Source organism: Chrysemys picta, chromosome 8 (assembly GCF_011386835.1).
Source record: "Chrysemys picta bellii isolate R12L10 chromosome 8, ASM1138683v2, whole genome shotgun sequence".
Lineage (NCBI taxonomy): Eukaryota > Metazoa > Chordata > Testudines > Emydidae > Chrysemys > Chrysemys picta.
In genome coordinates, this window is record NC_088798.1 from 110,842,365 (window position 1) to 110,855,947 (window position 13,583).

The 13,583-nt window shown below is 52.0% G+C and overlaps 2 protein-coding genes across 17 annotated transcripts in view; one reads left to right on the plus strand and one right to left on the minus strand.

Annotated features, from left to right (window-relative positions):
• On the minus strand, positions 1–12,214 carry KIF20A (kinesin family member 20A). Of its 2 annotated transcripts, none has more exons than XM_005282239.4 (19): positions 12,079–12,214; positions 11,238–11,417; positions 9,142–9,231; positions 8,827–8,946; positions 8,401–8,539; positions 8,129–8,316; positions 7,904–8,048; positions 6,915–7,115; positions 6,425–6,536; positions 6,214–6,285; positions 5,435–5,578; positions 5,182–5,347; positions 4,737–4,901; positions 3,757–3,896; positions 3,534–3,636; positions 2,328–2,529; positions 1,748–1,839; positions 1,278–1,415; positions 1–572 (listed from the first exon to the last, which is right to left on the minus strand). In XM_005282239.4, the coding sequence occupies exons 2-19, from the start codon at positions 11,397–11,399 to the stop codon at positions 252–254; spliced, it is 2,700 nt and encodes an 899-aa protein (XP_005282296.2). In that variant the 5' UTR covers positions 11,400–11,417; positions 12,079–12,214; the 3' UTR covers positions 1–251. The 2 variants fall into 2 exon arrangements, with proteins under 2 accessions (XP_005282296.2, XP_065411353.1); XM_065555281.1 differs by having other exon boundaries at positions 11,238–11,421; positions 12,078–12,208.
• BRD8 (bromodomain containing 8) overlaps positions 12,208–13,583 on the plus strand; it is a 24,527-nt gene continuing 23,151 nt past the window's right edge. For 12 of the 15 annotated variants that reach the window (XR_010589973.1, XR_010589976.1, XR_010589977.1 and 9 more), the window contains exons 1-2: positions 12,208–12,365; positions 12,498–12,594. Coding sequence is in view for 8 of the 15 variants with exons in the window: in XM_065555273.1 (XP_065411345.1) it covers positions 12,347–12,365; positions 12,498–12,594 (116 nt within the window). In the remaining 7 variants the exon portion in view is untranslated. The remainder of the gene's footprint in view (positions 12,366–12,497; positions 12,595–13,583) is intronic. The other 3 variants (XR_010589975.1, XM_042844292.2, XM_065555275.1) reach the window with 3 other exon arrangements.

Consider the following 13,583-nt stretch of genomic DNA (forward strand, 5'->3'; position numbering starts at 1 on the left):
TAAGTTTGTATATTTATTGTCATGCATAGCCTATATTACAGAATACACAAGTTGAGAGGCAAGATAATGTTACAGGTTGGATCTGAGGCCCTGTTCCATATAGACTGGAGTAGCAGCTGGCCTGACTACCTGAAACCATCTTTGGGAGTCGCATGCAGTGTTTGCACAAGCCTGTGAAGAATTACTAAATATGGTAGTTTATACACACAGACAGGGACAGTAACTCCTTGCTGGTGGGTCAACTCACCCACTTAATATTTTTTACTAGAGGGCAGGGCCTTGAGTGCTGGTGATCGCCGGCCCCGCAGGATGCGGCTATAGGGGCTGCCCTCTGCCATCCGAGGATGTGCGGGTGAGCGGGACAGAAAGCCGTGCAGGAAGGGTTTCTTGCCAGGAGGCTGACTTGGCTGCAGGTTTTCCCTATTCGCACAGAAGCGTTTCTTTAAAGTAGATGTTGAAGGGGCCTGGAGCTTCTGCACAGTGTGGTACTGTTCAGCAATACAGGTTGCCTTCTTCCGCAGATCTAGCTTCACCAACATCATGTTGTTTTGCAACTCTGCCAATGTTTGGTCCTGAGAGGGGGAAGCCAGCCATGTTTACTCCTACACTGATGGTCCCATCACAGTTGATGGGAACTCCCTATTAAGCACCCAGAAGTTGAACAGTCCACTCCCAGTTATAGAGAAGTAGGTAGTGCCAAGCAGCTCCTGCTGGCCCTGATGCAGCAGTTAGTTTGGCAAGCTGACAATCCCTGGGTTGGACCAAGAGGGCAGTGCAGCTGGGGAAAACCGAATCCACCCCACTGCCAACATTCTGCTGTAGTTAAATTGCCCTCTGACTTTCCCTCCCTGCCCTCAGGTTGACCTCTACCATAGCTAGCTATTGCCAGGGCCTCCAGTAAATAAAAAGGACTAGGAACAGTTGCTATCCATTACTGTGCTGAGGTGCAAGGGGGAAATTGTATGGTTAGGGAACAAAACAGAGGACTTTTTCAGCAGATTGGGTATGTAGCAGCTCAAACACAGATCCCATGAAAAAAATAAGTTAGTAGAGCAACCAGTTAATAAGGGACAGTACTAACTGGCTTTCTTAACCCTGATCTGCCCTCCAGCAACTGAGAAAAGAAGGGGAAAATGGACATGGAATTCCTTTCTATTCCCCATCCTGCCCCCAATAAACGTATATTTCCGTAGATTTAAGCAGCCACATTTTTGGTGACATTCAAGTGCCTAGGCTAAATCCCATACAGTCCCCACAAAGAGCAATTGTCACATTACCTGTCTAGCCAGGATGTCATCACAGGTGCAGAGGGCTTCTCGAAGTTTTCCTGCACTTGTGGTGTGACAACATGCTCTCTCTGCAGACTGGAGGGACTCCCCAAGTCTTTGCAGCTCAGACCGCAGCAGCTTCACATTCTGCAAGAGGGTGGGAAATTCAATCCAAGCAAGAGACTTAGCAAGGCAGGACACAAACACCCAGTCCTCGAGGCAAAGCCATACCACAGCAGCCCTGACCTACATCTCACCCCTCAAAGATCCCACTGGAGCAGGGGTCAGTACAGCAGCTCCCTGAACAATTGGGGAGGCAATACATCCCACACCCCAGAGGAGCGTGTTACCAGCAGAACACTAGTTTCAGCCACACCCTTATGGAAGCCAAACAGGTGATAGTGAAATAAACAGTGATCATTGTGAACTGGTAAGAGCCCTCCAAAGGAGTTCCTATATCCTCACAGGGGTGCAGTTACCTTTTGTCCATCCTCCAGCTTCCTGTCCACATCCACAGTGAGGGGTCTGGCAGAAGGAGGTGGCTCCAGCAGCTTCTGGTACCTGTGCAACTCTGAAAACAACCAGGAGAAGAGTGGAAAAAAAGAACATGTCATGCACATATCCCAGCACAGAGATCTAGGTTGTGTATAATCCAGGGCCCTGTGAAACAACTGAAAGCAGCCACAGGTACACTGAACCAAAACTTTAGAAGTGCTCCATTTGAGACTCCTCATACTCCTGGCTTCTCCTTTTATTTGGGTGAGGGAAATTTCTTCTCTTAACTCTACCCCCCCCCATCTCTTATTTGCAGTGTCTAGAGGCCCCAATATGCTAGGCACTATATGTACATATAGGGAGAGTCTCTGCCCCCAAACGCCATCTTTATCTAAATCAATCAAGGGTGGTGGTGAAGTAGCAGAGAAGTGAAGTGGCTGATCAGATGGTAGAGCTGGGACTAGAACTCTGGTCTCAAGACTCCCAGTCCCACTGCCCTGAGCACATTTCTAATCCGAGCTCTGAGGAGAGCCCAGGCCCAATTTGGAGCCACCCATGCCACACCTGCAGTAGTAGTGGTCAGCTCTGATTGACACTGCTCCAGCTTGGCTTTAACTTCCAGCAGCTCCTGCTGCAGAGTGGATGAAGCTACCACTCGTTTTGATCTGCGCAGGGGCTGCTCCTGCTGCGTCCTCTCCAGGGCCTCTGACTGCAGCTTTGCCTCCTGCAGAGCAGCCTCCAGTTCTTCAATCTTTTCATCTCGCTCCTGAGGAGGAAGGGCAGATTTGCTCAGAGCCGAGCCCCGTTACTGGGAAGAGTGCCAGACTTCCCCAGGAGGAAGCCGAAGTGGCATGTGGGCTGTAGTTCACTAAATTGTAATAAACACTCCCAGCTGGGCATTTTAAAGGTCTGCACCTTCGAGAGGGGTCTGCAACATATCCGCAAACACCTGCCTGCTCCATGGAATGAAGCCAAACAGTTCTGTAGCTGCCCACCATCGCCAATAAGAATAGGTGGGGGGGAAAAATCTACCACTCCTTAACAATCTGTCAATTTTACTATTTTCTCCAGAATTTACACTAAGAATGGAGGGTGTGTTTGCAACATGCTCACAGGAAGCAAAGATGCTGGTTTTCATCAACTGGCCGCCTGTGAGCCCTTGCCCAGCAGTGGCTGTGCTAGAGCCCTGCAACCAAATGGGACCTGACGACAAGTATCAAGTCTGGTTCAGGTGGGTAAACAACTAGACCCTCTCAAGTGTGGGTCAGTGACAGCTGTGTGCTCTGCTCCTGCCCGCCGCGACCCCCTTGCTGCGCTGTGTGTGCTATGGAGCGAGTGTACCAAGGAGTCTCCGCGCCTCTCACTTCACAGAGCATGCACAGCAGCTCCTAGCATGCTAACTCCAGTTCAGGGTCCAGTCCAATGATAACTCAACTTGCTTAAGTTTCGGTCCAGTTTGGGCCCAAAAATTAGGCCCAAGCAGACCTTGATGCTGTGCTACATAAACCAGCGGCCAAGAAGTTGGAACTGGGGACTAGAGGGCTCTAGCCAGAGCCCAAGGCCTGTAGGGAGGAGCAGAAGATACAATTGGAGCAGTCACATAAAAGCACCAAAGGGGAGGCTGGAAAGCCTTGCTAGTGTGAGAGTCACAGCAGAAGATTCCTGGGCTCAGACAAGCTCTTCTCACATCTCTGGCTCTGCTCCCAAGCCTGGTTTCCTCATGCCCCTTCTCTATAGTGGGTCTATTTCCCCCCACATACACACACATACCTGAATCCTCTCCTGGTAATAATCAGTCATTGACTCCTTCAGATTGTTCAGCTTATCCTCATATAGTTCCACCAGTAGCTCCTTCTGCGTGTCCAAGTGTTGGCTGCAGAGAGAAGGCACAATGTGACATTGATGCCATGTGTACCAGATCAGAGATGTATAGGGGAGGCTCAGAGTTGAGGGGTGATTAGCAGTTCCCATTTCCCTTGCAGTATGACAGTACCTGCACCACTGCTCCTTCTGTTGCAGCTGCTCTAGCATCTCATTGCAGAGCTCCTCACGGAGGCGCATTTCCAGGTGCAGCCTGTCCTGCCGTTCCTGCACCAGCAGATCCCACAGGACCTCCACTGCTCGCGGAAGGTCCTGCAAGGAGGGCACAAAACAACATGAGCCTTCTACTTATGCTTGTGCATCAGGGAATCCAAGCATAGAAAGGTTTCCCTGGCACAGTAGAGGTTTCACTGGGCTGGCCCTTGATCTTGGTTCTGCCACTGAATTACTGTTCACTCCCCGCTTTGTGAAGGGCCGAGTATCATTCTTACTGTGCATTATTTGTCCTCACTAGGATTTGCAATTCCTCCCAATTTCACGTCACTTGGAGTCAGTGGATCTGCTGCTTAGTACCCTTTTCCCAATGGTCAGATTGTTAAATGAAGCCAACTCCACAAGTTCCAGTAGCCCTTCACTGTCAGGTGTTGCCCTTTCCCCTTCAGCAGATGCTCCACTTATGGGACCGTGTCATGTCCAAGCTGATTTGAGACACAGATGCAAGTGTCGTTTGTGCATTGAGAGAGCCTGAGGCTTAGTACGAATGGTTCTCTGACCCTCCCCGTATTCACTGATTCAATAGTTGTGCTAGCAACCATCTGGAGCTGGGGGGAGGGATAGCTCAGTGGTTTGAGCATTGGCCTGCTAAACCCAGGGTTGTGAGTTCAATCCTTGAGGGGGGCCATTTAGGGATCTGGGGCAAATAAAATCTGTCAGGGATGGTGCTTGGCCCTGCTGTGAAGGCAGGGGACTGGATTCAGCAACCTTTCAAGGTCCCTTCCAGTTCTATGAGATAGGTATATTAAAGTTCCTGTTCCCAATTTACAGTGCCTGAGCCCCAGTCCCACCTCCCTGCTCCCACAGGCTGGGGGTTAGACAGACTCATCCCTGCAGGTCAGGGCGGCTTCACAGGGTAAGAGAGAAACCATCACCCACCTCCCTATCATACATGGACACTTCTGCATCGTCCTCGCTCTCTTCATCAGGCTCCACTTCTTGCTTTGAGCCTGCCCCTAAACTCCTACTGTCTCGCCTGCTGTGTTCCTTGATTAATGATTGGATAGACGGTAGTGCCAGCTTTGTGGGAGGAGCTTGAACAAGCTGAAGAGAAAACAAAAGTCCACAGCTATGACCTCACAAGGACTGTGGAGCAGAGTGGCCCATAGGCGACTGTTTTCCCCAGCCATTGTCCTGTTCTTCAGGTTAGCAGGGTCTAGGAATGCTCTGGAGGCAGTGTACTCCACCAGGTACACTGCTTCCCTCCCCACACCCCCAAAGGTGAAAGGAAGTAACCTGTTCCCATAGGACCTTAACCCTCAGGCTCTTGGAAGATCCAGAGCGACTTCTGCACTACTGGGCACCCTGGCCCCTAGGCACTCACCTGGCTGGCTATGGCCGAGAACTTGGCCACATGCAGGGTCTCGTCATAAGTGGATGCACACTGGTTAATGTTGACAATCATGCAGGAACGCCCACGCCCCGTGAAGAAGCCTTGAAACACACGGGTCAGCTTGCTGTCCCGGAAGGGAACAACACTCTGCTTCAGCCTGCAGGGAGAGAGGAGAACCTGCTAAGCCCAACAGCCAAGCTCCTGGGGAATCCCCTTCTTCCACCGGTCTCCTGTGCACACTCACTTGGACTGCTGGTTCTGGCGGAGGGCAGCGATGCAGCGGCCGAGTGTGTGCAGGGAGGTGTTGATGTTATTTGCCTCCTTCATGCGGTCCCCGCTTTTCTGGTTCTTGCAGCGCTCTGAGCCAGCGAGGTCACACAGGGACAACCTGAGGGAAGCCCAGGGAGATATCTGTGATCTGGTCCCATTGGCCCTGCCCCAAGCCCACACTCCAAACATTCTATGCTCCCTGCTCTAAGCTAACCCGCCCCTTAAAAGCCCGTCTTCCAGTTTCCTTGAGTAGGTGCAGAAGCTGCTTGGGCAGCTGTCATCACAAACCTAGAGGCTATTAAACTGGGCCAGTCAACACTGCCACCAAAATCAGGATGCGGGGCCAAGACAGCCAGAAATCCCTGATCCCCAGCTGGCAGCTGCTTTCCAAGCACAGAACCAACTCGCATTTGTAGTTAATTACATTGCTGGTAGGCAAATCCATTAACAGCAGCTCAACCACAGGGAACCCCACACCCCTGAGATGGGAACAAGACACCCATATTCACACCAATTCAGTGGGGTCCCGGTGACTCAGATGGTGCTTTCCAACACCTCTCATAGCAGTTCCCCTGTGTCCCCCCCATTGTCAACCTCAAGCTGTGCAATGGGAACAAGAGCTCCTTCCCAGTAACCCCACCAAGTGACCTTCAGAAGACCCCAGATATCCTTAACAGCAGCAAGGATGTGAGAACTCTGAGCCTACAGGAGCCCCCAACCTCCCTGCCCCATACAAAGAAGTGCAGGACTCACTCGCTGATTTTGGGGAGCATCTCATTGCTGCTTCCCTGTAAGTGCAGAATACGAATGGAGAAGATGCTGTGACTGCAGGGAGCAAGGACAAAAGAAGTGTGAAAGGAACATGCATCAAATGCTCCTGGAAAACACCCCAGTCCCATAGCTCCCAGCCTCAGAATAAGACCACCACCACCACACCAGACCAATCCTCTTCCCTGTCTCAGACCTGCGGCTGGAGTTCTCATTCAAGTGGGTGCAGGCAAAGCTCTGGTTTTTCCGACCCAGTTTCAGGAGCTTCCAGGCCTCATCAGCATCTTGGACATTGATCCAGTTCAGATCTGAAAGAGCAGACGCAGGTCATGCCAGACAAGTGGGACAGTGACAGAGAGCAGGGTTGCCCTCCCAGGGAGGAACTACTTACCTCAGCCCAGGCTCCATTACCAGGAGCCAGTCTGAGCTCCAACATTCTTCATTGAGGGGACGAAACATTAACTCGACAGCCCAACCGAGAGGAGCAGCTGACTGGGTATAAGATACCACAGAGCACACTCCCTTCCCCATTAGTACCCCTCTCCACATACATCACACCCTCCACACCCAAGTTACTGCTTTGTCATCCCTTCAGGCTATAGCTCCTTCAGTCCAAAATTGAGCTGGCAGGGCCCTTCCCTAGATGTCCCCAGAGCCCAACCCAGGGCGAGACTGGGTAGATCTACCTTTCACATAGGGGCTGCCAGTCTGGTCTTCGCACAGCCGCAGCGTCTGCCTTTTGCGGTTCTGGCCAGGCAAAGGCATCTCCAGCAAGTCATAGATCTGCTCATTGTAAATCTCAAAGAAGGAGACCCAGATGGAGACCTGCACATCCCCTGGGGTGAGGAGCGAGATGCGGTCTGGGTCAGCCCAGCGAGGACCCAGCTCTGGAGGGAGAGGTAAAAAGGATGGTAGTGATTGCAGCAGGGCCCGGCCTGTCCCAGCTGAATAGCTTGGGACTGGGAGAGGCTGCAGACACCCCCTCGCCCAACAGAAACTCTTTACCCCAGCCCCAAATGCACTCCATATGCCCTGCCTGGGACTCCCCACCCTCAACATGGACTTCAAGCCAGGATATGCTAGGTATCCACTTAGCTCGCGCATCTTTCTCTTGTCAAGAACTTCCTACATGCCTGTCTCTGATCTGGAGAAACGGGGGGGCACACAACCTTCTATACTGGATCCCTCTATGGCTTTGGTCCTGGCTACCTAAGACTCCCTACTCTCCTTGTGTTCAAGTCTATCAGATGAGATCAGCTGACTGTCCCTAGGTTTCCCAGTCTAGGGGACAAATGCTTTCAGTGGGGCCCCTCAGCTCCAGAGCCTACTTCCTTGGTAGCCTGACAGAGCCCAAGCCATTGGCCAGCTAGGTGTGGTGGAACACTCAGCTGCTCAGGTGGGTACCCCCTTGTGGGAGGGGCTTGTCTATTTCTTTCATGTTGATTGTTGCCTCAGGATGACACAGGTGGGCAACGTACAGAACAGAGAAGAGAGGCATTCATGGCCCAAAATTCCCCAAACACAGAGCTTCCCCCCAAAGAAACAGGGAGCCCCAGAGAATGCAGAAGCCGTACTGCCCCTCCCACAGTGCAACTATCCAATAACAACGGTGCAAAATCCACTCCTCCCCTAATCCAGGAATGGGTGGCACAGGACAGCAGGGCGCTAGACATACCTTCCAGCTGGCTGCTGCTCGACTGGTTGGCAAACTGGCTGGTAGAAGAGAGGCCACCAACCCCACTGTCAAAACTGACACTCGTGGCAGCCTGGAGCTGGGACTCGGCACTGTGGCTCCTCTTCAGTGGAGTCAGCACTTCCTCCTGGAAAACCATGGACAGTGTGAGTCAGACACAACCAGCATGCTCTCGGACCTGCCCTGAGACCCAGACGGGATGCTCACCTCCCGCAGCCCCCCGCACAGCAGGGCCAGCTTCTTGGTCTCCTCCTGATGCACCTGTTTGCTGTCCAGCCAGGTCACCTCACTGGAAAGCGAGGGCTTCAGATCCATAGCCTGGTAGAGCCGATCCCCTACGCTATTAAAGATGACAGCTAGGGAGCGAGGCAGGATCCCACCATCTTTGCTGCTCCCTGGAGGAGAGAGCAGCAGCAAGCTGAGCACACATACAGGCAGACATCATCAACCCGTGACTGCACAGCAAGGGCTCCTCTTACCCTGGATGGTGTGTGTCTTCCCAGAGTTGGTGATGCCATAGGTGTAAACCAGCCAGTTCTGCCCATGGAGTACATCCTTCAGCACTTCGCCCATCGTTTCATCAAAGAATGCCTTCTGCCCCACCTCCGCCCCAAAGATCTGCAACCACAAATGCCACAGGGGAGCAAGAATGACACCACATAGTGGCTTCCCTCCCTTGGCTGCAGCACCCACTGCTATTCCAGGGCTGCCCTTCCCTTCCTTCCTCTTTGCCAATACCCTTCAAGCCTGACACACAGCCCTGTCAGCTATTCCAGTCCCAGTCTTTTCTCAGCACAGGCTGCCAGTTATGCTTGATCCAGTACATTTATAGTTACATGGTTCTTTAAAGAAAGAGAAACAAACCCCTCCAAGGCGGGTTGCACGATCTGGGCCTGAGCACCTACCTGGGTGAAGGTGAATTTATGCACTGCCTGGCCTACCCCCCGTGCAGTGCTCCGCATGGTGAAAGAGTCCTGGGGCGCTCTCAGAAGGAGGGTCTCTGAATTCTCAATACAGACGCAGCCCTGAGGGGTACAAATAAAACTCCATCATCACAGTGGCTCAGAAGAGAAATCTCCCCCCCAATCCGTCACCACACAGACACAGCATGAGGTTATGGAATCCTCCACTTGCAGAACCACCACCCTGTTCCCGGTAGGTTGGGGAAATGGATTTGTGTATTTGCCACATGCAGCTCCTGCTTGGCCCCAGGCTCTCACCTGATCTTCCTGTTTCTCCAGCTCAGATGGCTTCAGGGGCCGAACTCTCAGATACACCTTCACTTTCCCATTATTGTCCTCAGATGCAGCCTGCAGAACCCCACACAGATTAGAAACATCAGCCACAATGGACGTACCAGAAAGTTCTGTCAAATTCAGTGCACCAATGGGAACCACAGCATGCGGCACAGGTAGCTCATAGGACCCAGGCCTCAGAAGCTTCTGGGCACTTTACTGGTACCTTCTCCAGCATCAGCCTCAAGTGCCCCAGAAGCTCAAAAAAATCAGCTTGCTCAGGCATATCCACTGGGTCCCCAGGCAGCCACTTGGCAGCTCATCCAGCAGGACTGGAAGTGAGGGACTAGCACAACTCTCACCCCACCAGAGGCACCACCCACATGGATCCTGATTGGGAACAATGATGGCCCCTGTGGCCAGACCATACTATTTAAGCCAGAAGGAGGCACAGGAAGTTGACTGAGCAACTGAATGACTTCCTGACTGGTGGGTGTATCAGATCTGACTCTTGTTTGATCCCTGGACTCTTATTCTGGCTCTGGCCTGTAGGACGGTTTAGATGAAGAAATAAGTAGAAGTTAGGTTTTTGGCATAAGTGTAGAGGAGTATGAGAAACTGAAGTTGCTACTGTGAGAAAGCTAGAAGTAAATTGGAGACAAACTGTTAGGGGAAAATAAAAGTTAGCAAGTGTATGACCCAGGGTTATGTTTTGGTTATAAGGTTTTTGAGAATTATGAATTTATTAAAATGCTATTTAATTGATAGTATGGGAAGGACATTGGTGCAGATGTTAATTTAAATAATGTGTGATAAAAAAAAGCCAATAAGAAGATAATAGAAATAGAATTATGGTAAAGAGCAGTTTAATGCTAATTAGTATTACAGTATAAAAGGAGTAGCCTTGCTAAATTGCAAGGAGCCCCAGTTATCAAAATGGTACTGTTAGGTTCCAGGTTTATAAGGCTGTACTTCACTGTTAGTGGACTGATCACGCATTGGTTCACCATTCTATCTTTAAGTGAGAGTAAAACAGTATCATTAGTATACGTGTAATTGCATGCCTGTTTGTTAAAAAGAAAAATTAATTAAGCAAACTTGGCTGCATAATTCGAAGTGTCACTTAGTGGTCCTCCATTAAATAAGTTTTTGGTAACCAACTGAGAGGCTTGAACCTGAAAATTGAGTTGGGTTTGATTACACCTTATCTTAGTCATTTTAATATTTATTAATTGGGAACACTTTCATCATAAAGGTTAAAAAAACCCTGGCTTGGTTCCTGGACTACGACTCCAGCTCTGACCCCTGGATTGGGTCCCCCTCTGTAGGGCTGGTATTTTAACCCGTTGGTGCAGAAAACAAGCCAAAGCTCAATGTGTAGCCCCATCCACAAGTGAGTCATCAGTAGGTCAGATCTCTGACCCATGAACTAGAGAAAGAGAGCCCAGAGCACTAGGCCTGCTGAGGCCGGAACCAAAGGCTGTAAACCAAAGTGCCCAATACATAAACTTGGCAAAGTTGCTGCTAGTGTTGCTAAAACAGACATTTTTAAGAAGTACTAGGCACTAAATATTTATGTAAATACATTTCAAAAAGCTAGTACACGTACATCCCAATCTAGTACTAAAAAGATGGTTTGACAACAATATATAAGAAAGTTTTTAAAAAACTATCAGGAACAAGGGGAGATAATAAACATCATAAAGCACGCAAGGTGGCACATAAGTTGTTTGTCTCAGTCTATAAATGTCAGGGTACCTTGTCTTAATTCTTTGTGTGGCCAAGGGAGAAGCAAAAATTCTCACTGCTGACTAAGTCACCCTGTGACACAGGGCACTTGTGTTAATGTACTTGTGCAAGTCATTAGAACTGTGCACTAAGGGCAATAAACCTGGAAAAGTGTCTTTATCAGAGAACTGCGCCTGTGGTCTTTCTCTACAAGAACCATGGAGGTCTGCTAAATTAGCAGGCTATGCTCGCTGCTAGTGGTGAGAACATCAAAGCTCCAAAAACAAAAGCATTAAGCAATTGTAATAGTTTAGCAGCCTTAACAACACTCCGCCTTTCTACAACCCACTCACCTGCTGGGATCCCCCCAGGCTTGGGGAAATAGCAGAGAAATCAGATAGCAAATCTTTGCGCAGGCCGGACCCAAACTCCGCCGCTGTGGATTCGAGCAGGGGCGAGGCTGTGACCTCCTCATCAGAGAACAGCCCCTGTGGGGAGAGGAGTCCCTGGGCCATGGTACCCACAGGTGGCTCCTACCATGAAGGGGCACAGATAAGATCAGCTTCACTGCAATTCCCTGACCCTCCCGCCCAGGCCCCACCCCAAGACTCCGACCCGCCCCCTCCCCCACATGCTCCCTCCAGCCCCTACACCCCCGCCCACACCGGCCTAGGCCCCCCCAGCCTCTGACCACCCCCCTACGCTCCCTCCAGCCCCTCCCCCCCGCCCACACCGGCCCAGCCCCTGACCCCCCCACACACACACACACGCTCCCCCCAGCCCCCCCTCCGGCCGCACGCCAGCCCCTACCCCCCCCGCCCACATCGGCCCAGCCCGACAACCCCCCCCACACACACACACGCTCCCTCCAGCCTCCACCCCCCCGCCACCTGCGGCCCAGTCCCTGATCCCCCCCACCACGCTCCCTCCGGCCCAGCCCGCTCCCTGGGGCCCAGACCCTGACCCCCCCCACACGCTCCCTGGGGCCCAGACCCTGACCCCCCCCCCCACCACGCTCCCTCCGGCCCAGCCCGACCCCCCGCTCCCTGGGGCCCAGACCCTGACCCCCCCCCCCCCCCACGCTCCCTGGGGCCCAGACCCTGACCCCCCCCCCACACGCTCCCTGGGGCCCAGCCCGACCCCCCGCTCCCTGGGGCCCAGCCCCCGACACCCCTGCGCGCGCCCCTCATTCACTTTAGATTCGGTGGCAACTCTGTCCTGCTGCTTGTTCAAACCTCGCGGTCTGCCCGCTTAACCAATCAGAGCGCGAGCAGCCCTACCACCAATCACAGACTGGGACGGGGCTGAGGGAGTCAGAGCGAGGCTGGGGCGGGGCGAGGGGAGCGCGTTTATTTCCCAGCCACCCACGGAGGCCCGGAGGCTGGGGAGCGAGTGTTTCCCGGCGAGCTTTGCGCTTGGCTCCACCCCCAGGCCCCTTCTCGTCGGGGGTCTAGCGGGGAAAATGGCGGCCGGGACAGGGAGTGAGTGAGGGGCGCGCGGGGGGGGGCTGGGTCCGGGTGGAATGGGGCGGGGCTCTGGAGGAGGGAGGGGAGTTCCTCTGGGGGCCCCCCCCTGTCCCTCTGGACCCTGAGCCTTTCCCCTCTGCCCGGCAGAGCACAAGCTGCTGGGCGCCGGCCCCACGGAGCCATGGTCCATCCGGGAGAAGCTCTGCCTCGCCTCCTCCGTCATGCGGAGCGGGGACCAGAACTGGTAAGTGGCGAGTCCCTAAACCGCTAAACTCCGCCTCCCGGGGGCTGCCCCCACGCGCCGGGCGCTGGCCGGGCCGCAGCCTCGCTCGCTCCGGAACCCGACCCGCGGCGGGTTGGTAGAGTTCGCACCGACCAGAGCACCGATGTACATGGCCCAGTGCTCTGTTAGGAGAGCCCAACGGGTCACTTGAGCGATTGCTGTTCATAAAAACAACCTGCTCCAGCCATATCTCCTGCTGTGAGCAAGCACCGAGCGTGGCTCCTGGAAACCTTCCCTACAGGCGTAAGGACCAGCAGCGACTGAGCCGCTGGGCTGTGTCTGGGAAGGAGTGAAAGCAGAGTAGCGGTCTGGGAATTGAACGGCTATCCATAATGGCAATTGGCTGGATCACTTAACTGTTTCTTTCCAGACTTATAACTAGGGATGTCAAGAGACTTCAAAAATTAACCATGTGATTAACCTCATTATTCAACAATAATAGAATACCATTTACTTAAATATTTTTGGATGTTTATTTAATTGTCAAATATATTGATTTCAATTACCACACAATACGAAGTGTACAGTGCTCACTTTCTATTTATTTTTCATGACAAGTATTTGCACTATAAAAAATAAAAGAAATAGTATTTTTCAATTCACCCAATACAAGTACTGTAGTGCAATCTCTTTATCATGGAAGTTAATTCTACATTTGTAAGTTCATGTACAAAAAAAGTGCATTCAAAAATAAAACAATGTAAAATTTTAAGCCTGCAAGTCCACTCAGTCCTACTTCTTGTTCAGCCAATCGCTCAGACAAACAAGTTTGTTTACATTTGTAGAAGATAATGCTGTCCACTTCTTGTTTACAGTGTCACCTGAAAATGAGAACCGGTGTTCTCATGGCACTGTTGTAACTGGCGTTGCAAGATATTTACGTGCCAGATGTACTAAAGATTCATATGTCCCTTCATGCTTGAACCACCATTCCAGGGGACATGTGTCTA